Source organism: Halichoerus grypus, chromosome 12, assembly GCF_964656455.1.
Source record: "Halichoerus grypus chromosome 12, mHalGry1.hap1.1, whole genome shotgun sequence".
NCBI lineage: Eukaryota > Metazoa > Chordata > Mammalia > Carnivora > Phocidae > Halichoerus > Halichoerus grypus.
Window position 1 is genome coordinate 87,840,021 of NC_135723.1, and position 26,160 is coordinate 87,866,180.

The window sequence follows — 26,160 nt, forward strand, 5'->3', positions numbered from 1 at the left end:
TTTCTTTTAACACTTGAAATATTTCACTCCATTATTCTTGCTTCCATGGTTTTTGAAGAGAAGTCTAATGTAACTTTTATCTTTGTTCTTCAGTAGGTAAGGTAATTTTTTGCCTCAGACTTCTTTCAAGATTTTATTCTTTTTTATTTTGTGCCGTTTGAATATTATACGCCTAGGTGTAGGTGTGTGTGTATGTGCGCGCACACGCTTCATGTTTGGTATTCTCTGAGCTTCCTAGATCTGTGATTTGATGTCTGTCATTGGTTTTGGGAAATTCACAGTCATTATTTCTTCAAATATTTCTCCTGTTCCTTCTTCTCTTTCTTCTCCTTCTGGTATTCCCATTGTCCATATATTACACCTTTTTAAATTGTTCCTACACTTCTTGGATATTCTGTTCTGCTTTTCTCTTTAAGTGTATCCATTTAATCATATCTATAACCTGAATGGTTTTATTAGAAGCAATTTCTAGAGGATAAATTATTTTTTCCCAATTTTTCAGGTTACTTTAAATGAATGTAAATCTTCCTGTTTCCTCAGCTTATTATTATGTAACTCCTTAGTTGTCTTCCATGCTTGCAAAGAGATTTTCAGTTGGTTTTATTAGTATCTCCAGTAGCTTAAAGGGATGGGCTTCTAGCCCTCTTCCAGAAAAGAGAATGCTAGTCCAAAGGGCTGCATGTCTGTGTACCACCTCATGCTTCTGATACAGAAAAGCTAGATTAGGTCCCTAGCTTTCTTATTCTTGCTTTGCTCACTGAGTTGTATCACCTTCCATCTTAAATTTGAAGGCAAAACAACTTATACATACATTTAAAAAAATTTTTGGTGAATTACAACATACATGAAGTCAAGTGTAACCTTAGGTATATAACTCAGTGAAATGTTATATATGATTATACCCATGAAATCACCTCCCAGATCAAAATATAGAACCCTCCTAGCACCCAGACAGCCTACCCTCAAGGTAACCACTATTCTGACTTTGATCACCATAGATCAGATTTGAATGTCCCCAAATTTTATATAAGTTTAATCATAGTATCGGGTTTATTTTGTTGAACATTATGCCCAAGAGATTCGTCCATGCTTCTGCATGTAGACATAGTTTGAAAACAAATTATATTTACTTTAACAATAGAAAAATAATTTTTTCAGTCTGTTTTGTTTTGTTTGTGATTCTTTGCTCTTAATCTTTCACATTCTCTATCCTGATTAGCTGTTGAAAGTGAAGATAAGTAGGAGAGAACACCCTTTATTGATATTCCAATGTGGTAGAGTGACAGAGCCTTGATTTAGCACGTTAGAGTACCACAGAGCATGGCAGGAGCCAAAAAGACTGAAAAGTCACACTTCCCTCCTATAATTAGTTTTTAAAGCGCAGAGGGCTATTTGGCGCACGGATGAATATAGAATCCAGTGCCCTTTGCATTGAATAAAGGTTATGTTCCCTTCATTACTAAATGAGGCCCTTTCCTATTCTTGTTTTTTAACTAAAAAATAAAGTATGTTATTTCCAGGCTTAACTTTGAATAGAGGGGGGAAAATAGGTCAAGCCAGGGCTTTAATAGAAAAAGGAAAAATAGCAAATATCCTTTTGTTTCCCAAGAAGCTGAAAGCAGGCTTTCTAGCCCATTGTCTCTGCACCTGTCATATATATGTATATATTTATCCTTTTGAGATCAATGAATATCCACTGATAAAAGCAGTCCCGCTTTCTGGAGATGTAATTAACAGAAAAGGTAAGGTGTTAGGACAAATAACGGAGTGGGGAGGGATTGTCTAGGAGTTGGGGAGGCCATCTGTATTAGACTGTCCCCAAAAATCTGTAACCCCAATTCACTCAGTGACCTGGGATTTCAAAAATAAGAATCATTTCTCTAGAGCCAGGTTTGAAAAACCTTAAGTAGATAGATATGATTGGTGAGACCAGGACCAGAGTTTTCAGGTGATAGAAGTCAAGGAATATATAAAGCCTACAAATTAGTCTTGAAGTATAGCAGGCAGAAAGATGAATGATAAAAAATCGTACAATCTGTTTCAACGATTACAACAATCAGAGTTGAGAGTGCCTGGCACTGTATGGCAACGTTACGAGTTTTCAGGTGTGTTATTCTCATTCAGCAGATGAGAAAACACAGGGGTAGAGAAATTAAGTAACTTCCTTAGATTCACAGAGCTACTAAGTGACAGAGCTAAAATTTGAGCCCAGATGGTCTAGCTCTAAGAACTACCCCACCATGATCCACCAGCCTAAAAATAGATCAGGAATTTATAGTTTGGGACTTTTGAGTTATTCCTTCATTTTCATCGATCATTATAATCTTGACTGGTTTTCTAATCATTTTATGCCAATGTCAGACATTTTTCACATAGGTGCTTTTATTCTAGATTTAGTTTGCAATTATTAGTATTCATTGTATTACATTGTTATGAATTCTCTGAGGTTTACGTTTGCCTAATCAAAGAAAAGAAAAAGAATCATTGTTGAAAAAAGAAAGATGACACAAAGGGGGTGAAAATATAAAGAGGATATAAAAGAAATTATGTAGGTTTCAGAGAGAGTGTAATGCAGACCTGAATAGGGAAGAGAGAGTAAGGATATTTTAGCTATTTTTAGTTACTGAGTTTTTTAGAAGATAACTTTTCATTTTATCTGGAGAATCAAGTGAGTGCTGTGTTTATTAAGGCTGCTTTTTGTTGTCTTATGAAATTAGGAACTCAGTGTGATTAAAGAACAGCAAAATATTATTTCAAAGAGCAAGGCCATTCCTGAGATTTTATTTGGTATGAGTTCTGTATTAAATGGTTAATGAAAAAAAGGAGAATGAAAGCAGAAAAGTTTGCACATTCACCTTCCTTCTGTGAAACCCTAATAGTACATCATAGATCCTCAGTAAATGTTGGATGAATGAAACTGAATTTAAAAATAGGAAGAATCACCCACTCTTCATATGAAAAGAATAAAATGTAAAGAATGGTGAGCCAGTGTCTTAATTGGAAGAAAATGCCTTCAGTGGCCTCTGAAAGTTGCACATGTAGGAACATGTTCCTTTTGGAAGCTCACAGGCCCAGGTTCTAGTCCTTGGCAAGGCCATTAATTAGTCTGTTTTATTTCGGTTTTGCCTTTGGTAGGTCTTTACACCTGGTTGGTTTCTTCAACCACCTCAGATTAGAGAGGCAGAAATCTAGTGGGCTTAGAAATATGTTTAGATGAAACATGGTATGAATAAAGTAGAGCATAAACAATTTTCATAAAAATTCCATTTGGAAATTTAAAAAGTTCTCAAAACAATATGAAGAAAGTTGTTAAAAGGTTCCCAGTAACGGGGTGCCTGGGTGGCTCAGTCGGTTAAACGTCCGACTCTTGATCTCAGCTCAGGTCTTGATCTCAGGGTCGTGAGTTCAAGTCCCGCACTGGGATCCACACTGGGCATGGAGCCTACTTTAAAAAAGGGGCGGGCGGGGGGGCGCCTGGGTGGCTCAGTTGATGAAGTGTCTGCCTTTGGCTCCCTCTGCCTTTGGCTCCGTATCCACCTCCTTAGCAGGCTTCCTGCACGGCGGGGAGTCTGCTTCTCCCTCTGCCCCTCCCTCTGCTCTTGCTCTCACACGCTCTCTCAAATAAATAAAATCTTAAAAAAAAAAAAAAAAAAGGTTCCCAATAACTATAGCTATTGAAGAATCTTTAGATGAATTTGAAGGAACAAGTAAAATAGGCTAGCTAACTTGAACAAAGTGTTCATTAGAATGGAGACATATATTCCACTATCTCTGCAGGCTTAATATGACTTTAAAAATATAATTATAAAAGGAAAGATGAATCAGAAAATATGAATATATTAAGTAAGTGCAAGGGTAGAAAATGCTTTGCTAAAATGTTTTTTTTTTTTTTTTCCCCTCGATTAAACAAGATGAAGGTCATAGATGGATGTAGGCACGCCAAGCAAGATTGGATAGAAGCAGACTTAAATCTCAAAATTAGACAAAAAAGACAGGTAATTAACTGGAGACTTAGCTACAAAACATATCAATTAATGTTCAAGACGGTTGCATTAGGCACTTTGTTATTGTATTAAAATGATATCACTCTTGTTAGCATAAGATTGGCAGTAAATGAAAAAAAACCTTAAAATCTCTCCTATATATTGCATAAATGCTAATCTATTTAGACAGTTATTTGAGGGTTATAATTATTCACTAGTATTATTAAAAAGTCACTGATACAGTATTTTCTACATTGTGTTGTTTTTTTTTTTTTTAAGATTTTATTTATTTATTTGACAGAGAGAGAGAGACAGCGAGAGAGGGAACACAAGCAGGGGGAGTGGGAGAGGGAGAAGCAGGCTTCCCGCCGAGCAGGGAGCCCGATGCGGGGCTCGATCCCAGGACCCTGAGATCATGACCTGAGCTGAAGGCAGTCGCTTAACCAACTGAGCCACCCAGGCGCCCCTACATTGTGTTTTTTGTGTAATTTCAGGTCATGGAATTATTTAAATTTTTAAACTTAGATTTTACTTCATTTAACACCATTCCTCTCTCTCTCAATTGGAATCTTAATCAAAGAAAAGATAATGATCTGCCTAATTTAGTCCCACTCAGCCCTTCAGAAAGAGGCTGAGAATGATGTTCTCTGCCATTATGGTGGGAGGGATACCTGTTACCTAGCCTGGGTAGGACAAGAAGAGGTGTTCTTAAGACAATAGCCAGCAATGAGACAGGCCAAAGCACTGCCAAGAAGGCGTGTGCCTGTTGTTGTCTCTCCCCAGCTCTGTCTGTGCTGATGGCCTCTCTCTGCTACAGGCTGATGTCCTTCCAGATGATGAAGAACCACTCACCTTCTCACCCACGTCTTTTTTTCCCCATTGAACTTTTTCCACTTCCCCATCTACCATGCTCTTTCCACCTCTATGTGTTTGCCACGCCTCTTCCTCTTCCTGGAATGCCCTCTGCTCATCCTACCCCTGCCTCCTGTCCCCCCATCGTGTTCTGCTTGCAACATAAAGCTCAGGTATCAGCTCCTTCAGCATTTCCTCCCAAAAACTGTCTCCCGCTCTGCACCCCTCGTTGCTTCCCTCCTGCCTTAGGAGCTCAGAGTCCAGGAGGGTAGTTAAATAAGCAGTTTATAGTGTGGGGAGTCCTGCTAGAGGTAAGGACATGTATACAAATCTAAGAGACCAGTAGATAAACTAAAAATAATAATATAACATTAGGAAGGGGAATTGGGTATAACTGGGGGGAGGGAAGAAGGGTGGTCAGAATCAAACTATCTAAAATTAATACATCAACAATGGATGTAACCACTGGAAGAATTAGGAACCAAAATAGTCTGTTTTTGGAAGCTGTAGGTGCTTTTTTCAGGGGCACAAGACTAAGGGTGGGTAGGGGTCGGACAGGGGATCACTGCTCAGCATTTTAAGTTATTTAACCATGAGTAATTATTACTTAGGTTTTAATTTTTTGTTTCCCCCCCAAAAAAAATTCCACATATCCTCAAACCCTGTTACTGTTCACTGCCAGTTCATTAATTCTCTATAAATACATCATCATTCTAACATTTTTTTATCCCTGCAAAAAAATCTTAATCTTAAGTCATCTTCACTTTTCTGCCAATTTTATGCAAAGCATTTACTCTTCTGTGTATTATCTCACTTAGTCCCAGAAGTTCCCATCTCTTTCTTTGTCTTCCTCCTATAACCCCTACACCCCACCCATTCCTCAGTTCCTTCCCTTCTCTGTTCCAAGAAAGCTACTTGAAGACAGGCAACTTAATTGCTTACTTTGGGAATAATTCCATTGCCTTTGCTTGAGATCAGTTGTTTAGTGTCTCTGCTCTGAGTAGATTTAGATTATTCAAAAGGAAATTATATGATAATTTGAGAAATAACCAGAATGATCAATGAGCTGGAATACTCAGGTGAGGAGGCTCAGTGATATATGAATTTTGACTTTTAAATCTGCAGTCATTCTTGGTAGCTGAAAAACCAAAGTATGTGTTCAACTTATAATTATTGGTTATTTTAATCCTACATTTGATAATCTGTTTTGAAGCTTAATAAATGTTCTTTATAGAAATCTATTGCTATTTGTATAAATGCATAACTTACAGTGGCTCACGGCAGAAAAACTATACCTCAGAAGTCCTAGCACCTATAGAAAAAACTTGTACCTTATTGTTTATATCCAGTGTTGCTTGACAACATGCTACAAAGAAAACTTAGTAGCCAGGCTTATTTGAGTAGCTTGGCTAAAGAAAGCATGTTCCGTGCTATCAGAGCACTTCAATGCAATTTTATTCCAAGTGGATTCTATATCAAAACTCTAAGCGGGTGCCATCAGCCTGAAAATAATGTGCTGTTCACAATTAGCTCTTTGCTTGTTGTAACCTAGTATCTATTTCTTTCTTTTTTTTTTTAAGATTTATTTATTTGGAAGTGATTGAGTGAGCACAGGCGCGTGCGAGAGCAGGGGAGGGGCAGAGGGAGAAGGAAAGAGAAAGAGAGAATCTCAAGCAGACTCCCTGCTGAGCGCAGAGCCCAACATAAGTCTCGATCTCACAACCCTGAGATCATGACCTGAGTGAGCCAAAACCAAGAGTCAGAGGCTTAACTGACTGAGCCACCCAGGCGCCCCAACCTAGTATCAATTTCCGTAGAATTCTTCACTCTCCTTACCCACTGATACATCAGTATACTCATCTACTATTTCCAAAAAGGAGGTACAAAATGTGGAGAAAACCCTGAACTGACTTTTGGGCCTCTGCCTCACCTTGCTGCTAGTTTTCTGTGTCTTTAGCCAGCTCCCCTCAGTTCTTTGCACCTCTGTCCCTCCTCTGTAAATGACAATCTTTAATTCTAGAACTTACACGCTGGGATGTGTGTATGTGTGTGTGTGTATGTGTGTGTATATACGTTAGGTCATGTTTAATGTCCAGTAGAGTTGTATTTTTATGTTGTATGTATACTTACATTTTAGAGTAGATGGAGCCCTTTTATAATCATACACCTAGAACATTCTGTACATTTTGTAGAATTTTTAGTATAATTTTACTATGTTTTAGCTACTATTCAGGGTTCTGGTTTTAGTATATTTACATTTATGGCATATTTTTTGCAAACATTCATCATTCATTTGATGTCTCCAAATCACAACCTTTAATTATTAAGCTGATCTTACAAGAAAATTTGGTCAATTCTTCAATGACTGTTGTTTTCCAGAAAAATGTTGTCACAAAAGCACAGGTTGCCTGAAAGGCTTTTGAAATCAAGTTCCTAATAAATTGGGATTCAACACTTGATATCAAAAGCATAGGGTTAATGACCAGAGTACTTACCTAGTATCATTGCTCTAGAATTTGGGTATTGAATGCCAGACCTAGCGTGAGTCACAGTGGTTGCTCAGTGAATGCTTGTTGCATGAATGTATGTCAGTACTCATGTATTACTTGATATGCAGTAATGGAATTAAAAGAAGTGAAAGGATAGCATAGAAGGAGCCTTAGAGTATGGGTATGTATTAGTCAGCTCAGGCTGCCATAACAAAACACCATAGACTGGGCGGCTTAAACAACAGAAATTTCTTTCTCACAGTCCTAGAAGCTGGGAAGTCCAAGATCAAGGTGTCGGCCAATTTGGTTCCTACTAAGAGCTCTCCTCCTGGTTTGCAGAGGCCCATTTTTTGCTATTTCCTTACACGTCAGGGAGAGAAAGAGAGATCGCTCTCATGTCTCTTCATATAAGGGTATTAGCCCATCATGAGGGCTCCACTTTCATAATTTAATTACCTCCCAAAGATCCCACCTCTAAATACCATCATTTTGGGGTTTAGGACCTCACCACATGAATTTCAGGAATGGGGAGTACATTTCAGTCCATAGCAGGGTGAAAATACTTATCTGTTTGCCTACAGTCTGAGTTGTAATTTTATACTAGTGATTGGAAATGAGCCAGAAATAAAGAAGCTAGCTGTTTAATGTGTAGAATATATTGTTAGTAATACAGGCAAAAGAAGAAACGTCATGCTACTGGAGAAGAAAAATGACAAAACTATAATTATAGAAAAAATTTAAAGAATTGTTTGTCATATGACTTACACAGTTCTGAGTCAAATAGGAACAGAGGTTTGTTGTGTTGTGTTTTTACATAATGAATCTCCCATTATATATTTGGACTTATCACCCAGCCACTCACATTGACCTGTGATTAGAATCTTGGCCTCTAATTGGAGACTCACTATTTGAACCCTGGTGTTTTGCTACCAGCCCAGCCTCTATAGGCTTCATGATGAAAAAAGTGATCGTTTTATGTCTCTCTTTTAGACAGGGAACCCACGTAGAGGTGAAATTGCCTTTAGCAGAGTGGTGCCTTTGCCCTGCCATCACCTTGGTGGCTCCAAGCCCTTTTCTTTGAGAAGAAAGTTATTTGAGCATAATAATTTTTCTGTGCTCACCCATAAGAACACAACACATAAACTATTCCAGAATTCTTATACAAGGACAGAAAGATGGACTGACAGGAGAAATTATGCATTTATGCCTGCATGGATTAAACCTGTCAAAACATAACTGGCTGTCATTCTAAATTTTATCTTTCCAGATCTGAAATAAGAATGGCAAAGACAGTTTGTGAGAGTTCTGATTGCTTTCGTAATATTGTTCAAGTTTTTAATTTGGCGCATTAAAGTCTCACCATGCATGTTATGTTATACCTTGTACTAAGCTTCATTCTCAGAAACTCAGTGCGCTGGGAAGAAACTTAAAGTGATTCCTGGGGGACTACTGTCCTAGGAAGTGATTTTGAAAAGCACAACAATTATCCATCTATTTCTCGCTTCTTTTTTTTTTAACTTAAACTTTTTTCAATGATAAATTCACAGAAAAATTGAAATGACTGTCCAATGAATGCATGTATACCTTGACTTGGATTTACTATTAACATCTTGCCATACCCACTCTGTTCTCGCCAAATAAATGCACATACTTGTCTCTTGCCAAACCATCAAAAGTAGGCTACCCAACGTGGTGACCTTTCACTCTTAAACACATGAGCATGCATCTCCCAACAACAAGGGTATTCTCCTACACATGCACATTATTACCGGATATATATTTATTTTTTTGTTGCTGCCGTAACAGATTATCAGAGTGGCTTAAAATAACACAAACTCATATTCTTACAGTTCTATAGGTTAGAAGTCTAACCCGGTTCTCAATGAGCTACAACCAAGGTGTCGACAGGGCTGTGCTCCTTTCTGGAGGTTCTAAGGAAGAATCCATTTCCTCGCCATTTCCAGCTTTTAGAGGCTGCCCTCATTTCTTGGTCTCCTTCCTCCATTTTCAAAGGACTCTCTGACCTTCTTCCATCATCACATCTCTCTCCCTGACCAGAGCCAGAGAAGGTTCTCCACTTTTAAGGACTCCTGTGATTAGGCTTGGTTTTAAAAAGTAGAAAGATGCCTGTTATTATGAAGGGATTCTACTCTGAGGTTTAGCAGATGTGTGTATGTCCTCCCTCCTTTAGCACTACTTGAGAGTAGAGTGCTCAAGAAAGTCTAATTCCTTGATAAGAAGCAATTTTTGTATGTCTTGAGGCAGCAGGACTGATCTCATGGGTTGTGAGATTGAGCTCCACGTCGGGCTCCACATGGAGTCTGCTTAAGATTCTCTCTCTCCTTCTCCCTCTGCCCCTCCCCCCACTGCTTGTGCACACATGCTCTCTCTCTAAAAAAAAAAAAAATATATATATATACACACATACCTCTTCACGTCCACTAAGGTCACTGGAATTTTTAAAAAGAGAGATAATAGCAAGAGTTGGCAAGGATGTAGAGAAATTGGAATCCACATATGCTAGTGGAAAATGGAAAATGGTACAGCCATTTTGGAAAACAATATGGCATTTCCTTGAAAGGTTAAAGATAGTTATCCTTTGACCCACCAGTTGCACTCCTAGGTATATATACCCAGGAGAAATGAAAACACATACCCATGCAAAGATTTATACATAAAAGTTCATAGCAGCAAAATTCATAATATCCTAGAAATGGAAACCAACCCTAATGTCCCTCAGCTGATGAATGGGTAAACAAAATGTGGTATATCCATACAATGGAATATTATTTGGTAATAAAAGACATGAAGTACTACTATAGGCTTGAACATGGATGAACCTTGAAAGCATGTTAAGTAAAAGAAACCAGTCACAAAAGATGACATATTGTGTGATTCCGTTTACAGGAGTATATATCATAGATGAATGTCTGAAATAGGGAAACCTATACAGGCTAAATTAGATTAGCATTTACTTAGGGCTGGAGGGTAGGGGTCGGAAATGAGTATGAAGTCTAATGGGTACAGGGTTTCTTTTTGGTAATGAAACTGTTCTAAATTGTGGTGTGGTCACATAACTGTGATTATACTGAAAACTATTGAACTGCACATATTAAATGGGCAAATTTTATGACATAGGAAATATATCTCAATAAAGCCATTATTTTTAAAAGTGCCCATGCCTAAACCCCACCCATGACCAATTAAATCAATTTTTATAGATGGAGTTTGGCATGGAGAATTTTGTTTACACCTTCCTAGTTCAGCTTTTAATGTATAGCCAGAGTGAGAACCGCTAGTTTAAACTAACTACCAAGATCCCTCTCAGGGCCAGAATATCATAAATCCATGAGTCCAGTGTTTTGTGCCTGTCGTGGTGAGCGAGCTGATTTAAAGAAACAAGAGACGGAAGGAAAGATGGCAGAGGAGTAGGGGACCCTATTTCAACTGGTCCCCAGGATTGAGCTGGATATCTACCAGACCACTCTGAGCACCCACGAAACCAGCCTGAGATGTAAGAAGATCTGGATCTCTACAAACAGAATATCGCAGGCGGTTGGTTTTGAGGTACGAATCGGGGAGCCGTGATTCCACAGGCAGATATCGGAGGATAAACGGCAGTGGGAGGGTGCCTGGCCGTGGGGATCCTACACCTCCAGTGAGCGACACCCTCGCGTGCTGCGGACGGGCACAGACTCGCAGACCGGTAGCGGCGGGGAAAGGACTTTAGGGCAGCCCCTGGGGCGGAAACCCAGAGCGGCGGGGTTGCGCAGGCGAACTGCAGCCCCTGGGGTGGAAACCCGGAGTGGCGGGGTTGCGCCGGCGAACTGCAGCCCCCAGGACGGAAACCCAGAGTGGCGGGGTCGCGCCTGTGAACTGTAGCCCCTGGGACAGAAACCCAGAGCAGCGGGGTCGCGAGTGCAAACTGGGAGCAGCTGGCGGTTTTAGAAGCACAAAGGGCAGAGACGTGCCCGGACCTGGAGGCAGGACTGGGGGCGCTGCGGAGGGGCACACAACCCAGGCCGCTGCAGTTTATAGCAGCACGGCCAGAAGCGGAGATGGTGTGGCCTGGAGAGCTCACTGAAGAACAGACTCTGGTCTCTCTGGCAGAGGGTTGGAAACGATCTCTTCTGCTCTGATTCGCAGAAGAGACGCGGAAAGCCACCAGGGAAAGCCGCCAGAGAACAAAAGCCCCGAAAACTGATTCCCACTGAGCCCATTCCCTGCCACAGGGGCGCAGGACAACTCTGCCCAAACAGGGTTGCCTGAGTAACAGCGCGGCAGGCCCCTCCCCCAGAAGACAGGCTGGAAAACAAGAGGCCAGCAACCCTAAGGTCCCAAGAAAACAGGTGCATCTTGCTTGGGTTCTGGTCAATAATTTGGACTCTATACATTCCCTCAAACACCCATCAACAGAATGACTAGGAGGAGGAACCCCCAAAGTAGAAAAGACTCAGAGACTATGACTTATGCTGCAGATTTACAAATGGATGCAGACATAACCAAGATGTCGGAGATGGAATTCAGGCTAGCAATTGTGAAGACAATGGCTAGAATGGAGAAATCAATTAATGGCAACATAGAGTCTCTAAGGACAGAAATGAAAGGTGAATTGGCAGAACTTAAAAATGCTATCAATGAGATCCAATCCAATCTAGATAATCTAACAGTTAGGGTAAGTGAGGTAGAAGAACAAATAAGTGACCTGGAAGACAATATAATAGATAAAAAGGGAAAAGAGGAGGCCAGGGAAAAACAACTCAGAATCCATGAAAATAGAATCAGAGAAATAAGTGACACCATGAGGCGTTCCAATGTCAGAATAATTGGAATCCCGGAGGGAGTGGAGAGAGAGAGAGGACTAGAAGATGTATTTGAGCAAATCGTAGCTGAGAACTTCCCTAATCTGGGGAATGAAACAAACATTCACGTCCTAGAGGCAGAGAGGACCCCTCCCAAGATCAAGGAAAGCAGGCCAACACCCCAGCATGTAATAGTAAAACTTGCAAATCTCAGAACCAAGGAAACCATCTTAAGGGCAGTTAGGGGGAAGAGATTCCTTACGTACAGAGGGAGGAACATCAGAATAACGTCAGACCTATCCACAGAGACCTGGCAAGCCAGAAAGGCCTGGCAAGACATATTCAGGGTACTAAATGAGAAGAACATGCAGCCAAGAATACTTTATCCGGCAAGGCTTTCATTTAGAATGGATGGAGAGATGCAGAGCTTCCATGACCAGCAGAAACTGAAAGAATATGTGACCACTAAGCCGGCCCTGCAAGAAATATTAAGGAGGGTTCTATAAAAGGAGAAAGACCCCAAGAGTGATCTACAACAGAAATTTACAGGGACAATCTATAAAAACAACATCTTCACAGGCAACATGATGACAATTAATTCATATCTTTCAATAATCACTCTCAACGTGAATGGCCTAAACGCTCCCATAAAATGGCGCAGGGTTGCAGATTGGATAAAAAGACAAGACCCATCCATATGCTGCCTACAAGAGACTCATTGTGAACCTAAGGATACATCCAGACTGAAAGTGAAGGGATGGAGATCCATCTTCCATGCCAGTGGACCTCAAAAGAAAGCTGGGGTAGCAATTCTTATATCAGACAAATTAGATTTTAAACTAAAGTCTGGAATAAGAGACACAGAAGGACACTATATCATTCTTAAAGGGTCTATCCAACAAGAAGATCTAACAATTGTAAATATCTATGCCCCCAACATGGGAGCAGCCATCTACATAAGCCAACTGTTAACCAAAATAAAAAGACATATTGATAACAATACGTTAATTGTTGGAGACCTAAGTACTCCACTCTCAGCAATGGACAGATCATCTAAGCAGAAAATCAACAAGGAAACGAGAGCTTTGAATGACACATTGGACCAGATGGACCTCATAGATATTTACAGAACATTCCACCCTAAAACAACAGAATACACATTCTTCTCGAGCGCACATGGAACTTTCTCCAGAATAGACCACATACTGGGTCACAAATCAGGTCTCAACTGATACCAAAAGATTGAGATTATTCCCTGCGTATTCTCAGACCACAATGCTTTAAAACTGGAACTCAATCACAAGAAAAAATTTGACAGAAATTCAAACACTTGGAAGCTAAAGACCACTCCGCTCAAGAATGTTTGGGTCAACCAGGAAATCAAAGAAGAACTTAAACAATTCATGGAAATCAATGAGAAAGAAAACATCGGTCCAAAACCTATGGGATACTGCAAAGGTGGTCCTAAGGGGGAAATACATAGCCATCCAAGCCTCACTCAAAAAAATAGAAAAATCCTGAATTCACTGACTAACTCTACACCTTAAAGAACTAGAGAAAAAGCAACAAACAATGCCTAAGCCACGCATTAGAAGAGAAATAATTAAAATTAAAGCAGAGATCAATGAATTAGAAACCAGAAACACAGTAGATCAGATCAACGAAACTAGAAGTTGATTCTTTGAAAGAATTAATAAGATCGATAAACCACTGGCCAGATTTATCCAAAAGAAAAGAGAAAGGACCCAAATTAATAAAATTATGAATGAAAGGAGAAACATCACGACTATTACCAAGGAAATAGAAACAATTATTAGAAATTATTATCAACAACTATATGCCAATAAACTGAGCAATCTGGATGAAATGGAGGCCTTCCTGGAAACCTATAAGCTGCCAAGACTGAAACAGGAAGAAATCGACAACCTGAATAGGCCAATAACCAGTAACGAGATTGAAGCAGTGATCAAAAACCTCCCAAAAAACAATAGTCCAGGGCCTGATGGATTCCCTGGGGAATTCTACCAAACATTCAAAGAAGAAATAATACCTATTCTACTGAAGTTGTTTCAAAAAATAGAAACAGAAGGAAAACTTCCAAACTCATCCTATGAGGCCAGCATTACTTTAATCCCCAAACCAGGCAAAGACCCCATCAAAAAGAATTTCAGACCGATATCCCTGATGAATATGGATTCCAAAATCCTCAACAAAATCCTAGCTAATAGGATCCAACAATACATTAAAAGGATCATCCACCACGACCAAGTGGAATTTATCCCCGGGATGAAAGGGTGGTTCAACATTCGCAAATCAATCAATGTGATAGAACACATTAATAAGAGGAGGGAGAAGAACCATATGGTCCTCTCAATTGATGCAGAAAAAGCATTTGACAAAATACAACATCCTTTCCTGATTAAAACTCTTCAGAGCATAGGGATAGAGGGAACATTCCTCAAGTTCATAAAATCCATTTATGAAAAACCCACAGTGAATATCATCCTCAATGGGGAAAAGCTGAGAGCCTTTCCCTTAAGATCAGGAACGCGTCAAGGATGCCCACTCTCACCACTGTTGTTCAACATAGCACTAGAAGTCCTAGCAACGGCAATCAGACAACAAAAAGAAATAAAAGGTATTCAGACTGGCAAAGAAGAAGTCAAACTCTCTCTTTTCGCAGACGACATGATACTTTATGTGGAAAACCCAAAAGACTCCACCCCCAAATTACTAGAACTCATCCAGCAATTCAGTAATGTGGCAGGATACAAAATCAATGCACAGAAATCAGTAGCTTTCTTATACACTAACAACGCAACTGTAGAAAGAGAAATTAGAGAAACGATTCCATTTGCAATAGCACCAAAAACCATAAGGTACCTCGGAATAAACCTAGCCAAAGAGGTAAAGGATCTATACTCTAGGAACTACAAAACACTCATGAAAGAAATTGAAGAAGACACAAAAAGATGGAAAAATATTCCATGCTCATGGATCGGAAGAATAAACATTGTTAAAATGTCTATGCTACCCAGAGCAATCTATACCTTCAATGCCATCCCGATCAAAATTCCAATGACATTTTTCAAAGTGCTGGAACAAACAATCCTAAAATTTGTGTGGAATCGGAAAAGACCCCGAATCGCCAAGGAAATGTTGAAAAAGAAAAACAAAGCTGGGGACATCACGTTGCCCAATTTCAAGCTATATTACAAAGCTGTGATCACCAAGACAGCATGGTACCGGCACAAAAACAGACATATAGACCAATGGAACAGAATAGAGAACCCAGATATGGACCTTCAACTCTATGGTCAAATAATCTTTGACAAAGCAGGAAAAAACATGCAATGGGAAAAAGACAGTCTCTTCAATAAATGGTGCTGGGAAAATTGGACAGCCACATGCAGAAAATGAAACTCGACCATTCTCTAACACCATTCACAAAGATAAACTCAAAGTGGATGAAAGACCTCAGTGTGAGGCAGGAATCTATCCAAATCCTAGAGGAGAACATAGGCAGTAACCTCTTTGACATCGGCCACAGCAACTTCTTTCAAGATACATCTCCAAAAGCTAGTGAAACAAAAGCAAAAATGAACTTTTGGGACTTCATCAAGATAAAAAGCTTCTGCACAGCAAAGGAAACAGTCAACAAAACAAAGAGGCAACCCACAGAATGGGAGAAGATATTTGCAAATGACACTACCGATAAAGGGCTGGTATCCAAAATCTATAAAGAACTTCTCAAACTCAACACCCAAAAAACAAATAAGTCAAAAAGTGGGCAGAAGATATGAAAGGACACTTCTCTGAAGAAGACATACAAATGGCTAACAGACACATGAAAAAATGTTCATCATCATTAGCCATCAGGGGAATTCAAATCAAAACCACATTGAGATACCACCTTACACCAGTTAGAATGGCCAAAATGGACAGGGAAAGAAACAACAAATGTTGGAGAGGTTGTGGAGAAAGGGAAACCCTCTTACACTGTTGGTGGGAATGCAAGTTGGTACAGCCACTTTAGAAAACAGTGTGGAGGTTCCTCAAAAATTTAAAAATAGAGCTACCCTATGGCCCAGCAATTGCACTACTGGGTATTTACCCCAAAGATACAGATGTAGTGAAAAGAAGGGCCATATGCACCCCAATGTTCATAGCAGCAATGTCCACAATAGCCAAACTGTGGAAAGAGCTGAGATGCCCTTCAACAGATGAATGGATAAAGAAGATGTGGTCCACATATACAATGGAATATTACTCAGCCATCAGAAAGGATGAATACCCAACTTTTACATCAACATGGATGGGACTGGAGGAGATTATGCTAAGTGAAATAAGTCAAGCAGAGAAAGTCAATTATCATATGGTTTCACTTATTTGTGGAACATAAGGAATAGCATGGAGGACACTAGGAGAAGGAAGGGAAAAATGAAGGGCGGGGGGATTTGGAGGGAGAGATGAACCATGAGAGACTATGGACTCTGAGAAACAAACAGGGTTTTAGAGGGGAGGGGGGAGGGGGGGATTGGTTAGCCCGGTGATCGGTATTAAGGAGGGCACATACTGCATGGAGCACTGGATGTTATACGAAAACAATGGATGGTGGATCACCACATCAAAAACTAATGATGTATTGTATGGTGACTAACATAACATAATAAAATTTAAAAAAATAAAAATAATAATAAAAGAAATGAGAGAAAGAGCTGGTGGTCAAACCTCCACCCCCATGATGGTCATGATTAATTTTTCTGGCTGTCATCTGTGAGTAGAAATCCAGAAACTACAATTTCCCTGCAACCAGGAAAAAAAGAACAATAAATTAATATTGTTCTAAGCCCCAAGCAGGACCAGGAAGCAGAGAAGTTGCTGATATTTTATACATTGACCGTGATCGGAGAGAACACCCTGGGACGCCTCCTAGACTCATTCCCAGTCTGTCCCTGCACAGAATTGTGGACTGCTCAGTGTCATTAGCCAGGCCAGAGCACTGCAAGTTTTTACATGGCTGAGGGACAGTAGACAAAGAAAGCAAATGAAAAAAATCCTTGATTGTGATTATTGACGGAGACAAATTTCTAAAGAGGAGCAATTACTTATTAAATGTGAAAAATAGCTGTTCACATGAGAGAGTGTGATGAAATGCACATGCATGAAAACGAGTGAAGGATAGACTTAGTGATGAGTTTTAGCAGTTTCTAGGAGGAAAGAAATAATCTTGTAATCAAGATAACTGGGCTATTTTATTCTTATTTATGAGGGTTTAGCCAAGATCATTTTAGAAAAACAGTTTTTGAAAACCTGATTAAAGAACCCATCAGAATGGTACTACCCCCATTATTTTTGACACAGACAAATTAAGTTTTGAAAGGGTTGAAGATTGAGCAGTTGTAAAAAGCAGAAGTGATAAATGGATGTGTCATTGTCACATCTCAATAGAATCAGTCGGTATTATTAGGAATCTAGGTAGGTGACCTGACCTTTTTATAACCTTCATCAGTTTAGGCTCTGACAGATAATGGCTAAGTGATGTCTACAGGTCACCTTAACATGTCTCAGTTTCTCTGCCTATACAACAGGACTAATTAATTCCCATGCCAGATAATTGACTCAGTCCCCAGTAGCATTGAATATGACCAGACATCGTTATTAGATCTAACGTATAAGTTAAGGTCTAACGTGGAAAATAGAAACGATATCAACTGTTTACCTCCGAGAGAATTTAATGTAGGGAATTGGTTATACATTTTAATGAGGATCTATCAAACAGGAACATTAAGATAACCCATAGATTAGCAACAGCAAGAAGCCACTACCTCCCTTTAGCTGGAATGCCGAAGGAGAAAGGAATTTACTAGAACACAGCATGGTAGGAGCTAGAGACAAGAAGGAGATAGATGCATCTGTTGCTGGAGACATCACTCAAAAGGCAGAGAGGGTGGGGGACAAATGCCCTGCCTTCTCCTTTTCCTTTGCCCTTCAGTGTCCTCCCACCTAGGGCCTCCCAGTGTCAGTACCCAGCTGGGAGCCTGGAAAACAGCCTGCAGGGGTCAGCCCCTGCCTGCCCACCCCCGGTACAGATCAGAGCAAGGGAAAGATGAGGAATGGATCTTAGGGCAAACAGTCCTAGGACTTTTAGAGTCTTACCCCTTTTGTTACTCTGTATCCATTCTCACCCTTATGCCCATATTTTAGAACTTCATACTTCTGCTTAATATCAGGTGCTATTCATCATATAAAGGCATTCCCTCTCTCTCTCCCCAATAAGGGAGAGCCTGGCTCAACACTCATTGTATTCATCTCAAGTCTAGGATTTCCAGTGTCCTCCATGGTCATGTCTCAGATGTGACTTCTTATATCTGGTGACCTCTGAATGAAATTGGAAAGTTCGGGGCACCTGAGTGGCTCAGTTGGTTAAGCATCCGATTCTTGATTGCGGCTCAAGTTGTGACCTTAGGGTTGTGAAATTGAGTGTGGAGCCTGCTTAATTAAGATCCCCTCTCTCTCTCTCCCACTCCCTCTGCCTCTCTCCCCACCTCTCTCTCCCTCTCTAAAAAAAAAAAGAAGAAGAAGAAAAGAAAAATTGGAAAGTGATCTCTACCAGCTCCTCATATAAAATAGTGGTGTAGATATCACCTCAAACCCATTAGGATGGCTATTATTAAAAAATTAAATTTTTTAAAACCAGAAAATAGCACATTTTGGCAAGGATGTAGAATAATTGGACCCCCTGTGGCATTGCTGGTAGGAATGTAAAATGGTGCAGCCACTGTGGAAGACAGTTTGGTAGTTCCTTAGAAAGCGAAACACAGAGTTACCATATGACTCAGCAATTCCACTTCTCTGTATGTACCCGAAAGAACTGAAAGCAGAGACGCAGATCCTTGTACACCAGCAGGCACGGAAGCATTATTGACAACCAGCCTAAATGCCCATCGGCCAATTAATGGATAAACAATATGTGGTATGTACATAACAAGAAAATACTATTCAGCCTTAAAAAGGGAATTAGACTCTGATATTACCCCATGGGTGAACCTTGAAAACATGCTAATAAGCCAGACACAGAAGGACACGTATTGTGTGATTCCACGTCTATGAGATGTCTAGAACAGGCAAATTCCTAAACACAAACTCAAATAATGGTTACCAGGGACTAGGGGGAAAGAGGGAATGGAAAGTTACTGTTTAATGGGCACAGAGTTTCTGTTTGGGATGATGGAAAAGTTCTGGAAAGGGATAGTGATGATAGTCGTACAGTGTGAACGTACATAATGCCATGGAACCGTATACTTAAAAATGGTGAAAATGGTCAGTTTTATGTTATGTAGATTTTACTACAAATAAAAAGTAGTAGGGAAAGTGGAAAACAAAAGGAAACCATTGGTTGTTATATGCATAGATACGCCGGGCTGCTCACAGGCAGCAGCAGATATTTCTTCCTTCCTTCTTCTACCCGCCCGTCCCACTCTTGCCCTCTGCCGGCACCTCAGCTTGACAGAGTTCACCACCTGTATGTGTTGAACTTTGTTCCTTAAAAAGCTGGGTTCTTAGCATTCCTGCCTTTATCAGGTTGTCCTGGGTTCTTCCTTAATTTCACTATGGATGTGGAAACACGAAGATGGGTCCCAGTGACTCTGACGTAGTGTGCCTGCCCTTACAGTGTAGAAGTGGCATACTGCCCCCTTGGCATCACAGTTGGCCCTCTCAGCTTGGTAGTTCAGTGGTGAGAAGCCCAAAAGCCCAGATGACAGTCTCTGCTACCAGTTTGGTTTTTGTCTTTTTTTTTTTTTAGATTTTTTATTTATTTATTTGACAGAGAGAGAGCACAAGCAGGGGGAGAAGCAGGCTCCCCACTGAGCAGGGAGCCCGATGCGGGGCTCGATCCCAGGACCCTGGGATCATGACCTGAGCTGAAGGCAGACGCCCAACCGACTGAGCCACTCAGGCGCCCTTCCACTACCAGTTTTAATGCGGTCATTGTTGTAGCTTCTGGTGGAGACATTCCTTCCTGAATACCTGAAAACCTGTCTAGCCCAAAGTTGGGGGAGGGGGCAAGAAGAGAACCTCTCTAAGTGTTATTAGTCAGGTGAGGAGGGGCCATTCCTGCTTTTATTCCTTAGTTCCCAGGCCTGTATAATTTTCTTGTTATGAGGTGGGGGGGGAGGGGTATCACTGAGTCAAGCCCTCCAGTCCTCCAGCCTTGTAAGTGTTGTCTTCCATCTGGACTCATAGCCGAATCCTGCATGGGCCATTGCACCCCTCTGTCAGGGCAGCTCCTTCTGGGGGATGGGGTATGCAATGAGAAGGGCATTCCGGGAACATGAGCCCTGCCTTATACTTCTTTTGCTGTAAAAGAAGTTTCCTGGCCAGAAACATTGTTGAGTAGGTCATCATGATTGTGAATAAGACCTCGAGGAAATCTGACAGTGGTGCTAGTAGAAACATTTCAGGCAAGGCAAGCAGTTCCGTACTTTAAGTGGCTGTGATGGCCTGGGTACCACACTGCCCCTTCCGAGAGGCAAGAAGCCTGTGGGAGTCTGGTTCGCTCTTTGAGCCGGTCCTTGTTCTTCCCTGCCGTGTCCCAGATCAGAGAGGAGTGCGCTCTGGCAGGTTTCCGAGGCTCCTGGGCAATAGGAAGCCACGGGGGAAGACTGGGGGAAATTTGTGGGGAGAGCAAGCAGTGAGTCTGAGTGTACGTGTCATGTGACCAAACAGAGCCCAGATCTGCAGATCAGTCATTTTGAAACTATTCGTGATGTTTCTTTCATAAGTGCATTTAGTCTGCTGCAGATGCAGATCTTTTTTTTTTTTTTTTTTTTTTTTTTGGCCTTTCTAAGATTTCAGCCCATAACAGAACTATTTAAAGACTAAATGGAGACAGTTTTCAGCATCTTTGGCAAAATCCTCTTAAATGAATTCTTGTTGGATAGACCTCCTTCGAGATTATAATTGTGTGGTAAAATTAAATTAAACGGGTTTTACACTCTTGGCAAAAATCTCTTAAATGAATTCTTGTCAGATCAGGCTCTTTAAAGATTATAATTGTGTGCTAAAATTAAGCTTCACAGGTTTGACACTTGTGTAGTTTGATAGGCGTCTACGTGAGCATGTTGGCCTATCCCTGATGAAGGCGGCTCCTCCCATGGGCCTCAGTAGCTAGAACACAAGCTTTGGTTCTGATTCCTGTTCCCGGCGCTGTCCGATGATCTGTGGGCCACGAATGAGTGCCTGTTCCTTCTGAATTTCTGTTACTCCACCTTTTCAAGGTAATGATGATTCTGCTGCCCACTTCAGCCCAATATATGTAATGTCTTCTTTCATTAATGGGCTCACAGAAGAAGCAGAAGATGAAGAGTACATAGAAATTCAGATCTAGAAAGAGGAAACAGTATTGGCCCAGATGCTGGGTGGTCGTCTTTCTGGCAGCGAGATCCTCTATAGCGGACGCTGACGGCATCTTGAGCAAGCCTGGAGCCTCGGTCCAAACCAGCTGTCAGACCAGCCAACCACCCATTGCCTCCCAGTTTGGCTTAAGTAACTGTAACATCCACGTCCTCTAATTTTCCCTGCTAAAATCCTTGATGTGTTCCCTTCAAAAGATTTTCTCATTTGTGGTAGGGTTCCCAAGTTTTGTTTTTAATTAAAAAGTAAACACGTTCTTCGGAGAAAATGTGGAAAATACAGAGAAGCACCAAGCACCAAGCATGATCTAGTTACACAGTTAGCATTTGGGTATGTAGACATCCAGTCTTTTTTGGTTTAGATAGACATATAATCATTTTTTTTTTTAATATCCTACAGTACATACCGTTTTATAACAGCTTATTTCACTCAGCTGGGGATCATGGCTCAAAATAAGCCATAGCCAACATTTTTCTATGGCATTGTGTTTTCTACTATATAATTTCTGATGCCTGTGTAGTTTTCCATAGCGTGGATATCCATAATTTATTTAAGAAATTAGAAGGTTTAAGAAAAGATCTGTAGTCGAGCGGCTAAAGCCATCCCCTTAAGGTTATTGTAACACATAAAAACTGTCCACCAAGCTCTTTGACACACACAAATCCTCGAAGGAATGATTTTTTTGTGTGAAATGGTTATAGCTGTCAATCATTTATCCCCGATGTCATGGTTTCTGTGCTCTCTCCAGGTTGTTAGGGGATGATTATGGATTCCTGTCAAATGAGATGTGTACTATGTATTCAACATGAGGCAGTTTGTGTTTTTCTCAGTCTGTTGCTCTCCCGTCGGAGGAGGTTAAGCAAATCTAAGTGAGCCAAAGGGAAATGGGATAGGCATCCAGGGCTGGAAGCGCCCGGCAGACCTGCCCAAAGCCCAAAGATCCCCATACAAGCAGATTAGACTTCTACATAAATACATTTGTCTTGATTGTCACATTCCACCCAGGGTTACACCTACATGCATAAAAACGCCTCCGAGCCTGTTTTTCAAAGCTGTTTGCCTCCCCTGTTGCTTTTTAACCACCCGGCTCAAAGGCATTTTTTGTGTTATATCTATCAAAGATGATTAAGGGGCTGGGAGAGTTGATATATAAGGACAGACTAAGAAAACTAAATATTTACAGCTTGACTGAGTGACGGCCACAGAGAAGATGCTAGAACTGTCTGCTGGGCTCAAATCAAGGAGGAGACATTGTTTTGCTTTTCCCAGTAACTTGATTTTAGGGATATCTAAATTCAGGGAAAGTTTTCTGAGGGTGACATCATTTATGCTAATTCGATCATTGTGTCAGTTAGAAATTGCATTTAGCTGCTGGTAGCCCGAAACTTGGAATAGCAGTGGCTGAAACAAATAGGGTTTTGTTGTCCCTCCTGTGACATGAAGCCCAGAAGTGTATTGTCTGGGACTGCTGTGTAGTTCCGTGGTGGCATTGGGACACCCATGCCCTCCTAATCATTGGCTCTAGTATTCACAGCATTATTTTCGTACTCAAGGTTACCTGATGTTTGAGGAAGCACTGTTGCAGCTTCACGTGCTGTGACTGCATTCCAGAAAGGCAGGGGGCACAAGAGGTCCCTGCCAGCTGAGACTGCTTAAAAGGGCTTTCTTGGAAGCCCACTTACTGATTTTGGTTTATAGCTCATTGACCACCATATCTGCAAGAAGGGCTAGGAATTGAGTGGGGTTTTTTGTTTTGTTTTGTTTTTAAACATGGCTGACCCCAACAATCCCAGGGTCCTTTGCCTAAGAAGGCATGGGATAATGGATACTGGCCAGGTGACTAGTGGTTCCTATCACTATCATGTCTCTTGAAGATTCTGGAAAGTCTGGACTCTGAGACACGGTGACATTTGCTGTGGTGTTACAAGGTTCCATTTGTAAAACTAGCCCTTGAGATCTAATTTACTTACTTCTGATCACTCATCTATTTCAGTTCATTCATCATAGCCTTACCCTGGGTTGACGCCAAATAAACCAGCCGTCTCAACAGACTGTAGAGTGATAACTACAGCTTGTTAGCTTTCACCAAGTTCCATGCCCTGGGTCATGCACCTCACATCCCCTGAATGATTGTTTCAAAATCCTCCAAGGGGGGTGGGGTGTGGAGAAAGATGAAAAAAGACTCACCCATGGGGGATCACTGTACCCTTCTCTCTACTTTTGGAATTACTGAAATTGTCCCAGTAAAGGTTTTTAAAGCCCCCTCCAATGTCTACATTACTTCATCTGAGGTCAGCACTCTCACCCCCAGCTAACGATGCTCAGAGAAGTAAAGCCGAGTCCCACCGTAAATGGCAGTTAGGATTCAGCGCCAGGTTTGTGTAACTTTGAAGTCTGCGCTCTAACTCTTAGTACTCAAAGAAAGTGTGCTTCCCAGACAGTAGCCTGAAACTAGAGATGCAGACTTTTGGGTCCCACCCCGAGACCTTTTACAAGACCGGAAGTATGCACACTTCCGGTTCCTGTGCTGAGTCTCAGTTGCCTCCATGACCCCAGCTTACCCAACTCAGTCAATCGAGTATGACTTTTCCTTAGAAAAATGTAACCCTGCGTTGAAATAAGAAGCCTCATGGTGAGTCACTACTTGGTAGCATAAACATTTTTTAGTAAGTTTTTAATTCACAGCCATTGTTTCTTTCCACGTGGAGGGTCTGCTATCGTGCTGGGCACTAAAGGCCGGTGTGTCCATTAAGCCTCGTCCTGACTCTCTGTCAGCTGTTACTGATCACTGCCGGCTTGAAACGTAATATGGTTTCTGCTACTTAAATAAAGCCTTTGCCTCTGCTCCCTTAAGGTGTTCTGAGTTTTAAGAAGCTTTGGGACTTACAGAGAAATCTCCAGGTGCCTGTTCCAACCTTTACCAGCAGCCGCTGGGCTTCCCCACCTGCATGGAACTTTCCCTAAAAGACGAGATTTTTCTCCCTAGCATCCTCAGTTGTCTTCTGGCATTTCAGCCCTCTGTCTTTCTGAAAGAAAGGGCGCCGTGGGAATGAGATGGAGTCCCAGCTCTGCCACTCGTGTGTCATGGGGGCACAATGGTTCACCTTCCGAGCCTCCATTTCTGCCTCTTGGGGCCCTTCCGACTCCCTCCTTCTGTGACCCCACAGAACTCAATTTTTCAGCCTCCCCCCGCCCCAAACATTATGAACATGCTGGGCTATGTGCGAAGACCATCTGACTGTATTTTTCCAGTCAGTAAAAGGATCCAGCCTTGGTTTTTATTGGTCTCTCTTTTCAAATAGTACAAACCTTAATGCCTCGTAGTTTGCTTCGGATCCTTTTACAACAAGTCAATGAGTGAATGAATGAGGTCTGTCATATCTCAACTATAATCTGCTCTCTTCAAGAGACTGGACCCTCTTTGCTTTTAAACATTTTAAAACATTTTCTAGCTGGTCAACTTGGTGGTTTTATTTATGACAATAACCTTCAAACCATGTACATTTTTCACGCCCTAAGCTATTGGCCAACGTCCATAGCAGAAGACGCAAGATAAAAACCCACCAGAGAACGGGCATCAAAGCCATCCCCAGGGACCATCACTGTCTAGGTGAGGCCCATGCTGGCTCCTCTTGAAGGTAGGAGCATCAGGGAAACTGCATTCTTCTAAGAACTGTCTTTCTCCTACTAGAATAATTTTAAGCAGGTATATGATCGTTTTCTCACAACAGTAAACCTGTTGTAAAGATAGCATGCTATGAAATACTGACAAATAACCACTGTGCTAGACCTGCCTAAAACAGTATTGCCCACCTCTCTCTTTTCCGTGCTGTATGTGAAATATGTTTCTGATTTGTTTCTCAGGGCAGCCTTTGGCAAGGAGTCGGAAGTTCTCATTGGGAACCTGGGTGATAAGTTAATCCCTCCGCAAGACATCCTCCGTGATGTCAGTGACCTCAAAGCTTTGGCCAACATGCATGAAAGCCTGGAGTGGCTAGCAGGTCGAACAAAGTCAGCTTTCTCCAATCTTTCTACATCCCAGAGTAAGTATCTATTATGGCGGCGGTTGTGGGGACAGCGGAAGGAACTAGACTGAGTAGTTTCATTTGAAACACGGGTGCGTATACATGTCCCCATATGAGGGAATGTCCAGGTTGTCAGAAGGTGCTAGATCCGTGCAAGAATTCTGCTTGGGCTGCACCTCTCATACTTTGTGATTCTGCTGAAGGAAGTAATCTTGGCTTCCCTGGGTGGGGCAGGGAAAGCCAAAAAAGGTTCACGTTCACATAGCTTGATATTAAACCTTCAAAACATAAAATCGTGGAAGAACACAGTGGTTGTGTCTCCAGAACAGAAAACAGTACCTTTGTCCTCCTTACAACTTCTCAAGAATAGGAACTGTCTCAGAGCTGAGCACACGGCTGGTGGTTGCACTATAACTGCCGTAAAGCTAATGAAAGAGTGTCTAACAAGAGAATAATAGAAGTGACGAAGGTGCTAGAAAATAGACAATGAGAAAAACAGTGATTCCCGAAAAGGAACAGTTGAGAGATAACTTACAGAATTCAAGGAAAGGAAGAGATAGGATATGAAATAAAAATGGGACTTTTTTCTATT

General features: G+C 41.2%; 1 protein-coding gene across 1 annotated transcript in view; it reads left to right on the top strand.

Moving 5' to 3' along the window:
* The window catches only part of EXOC4 (exocyst complex component 4), a 729,394-nt gene that overhangs the window by 589,935 nt on the left and 113,299 nt on the right, over positions 1–26,160 (top strand). The window contains exon 14 of the mRNA XM_036091687.2: positions 25,408–25,586. Within this exon, the coding sequence (XP_035947580.2) occupies positions 25,408–25,586 (179 nt within the window). The remainder of the gene's footprint in view (positions 1–25,407; positions 25,587–26,160) is intronic.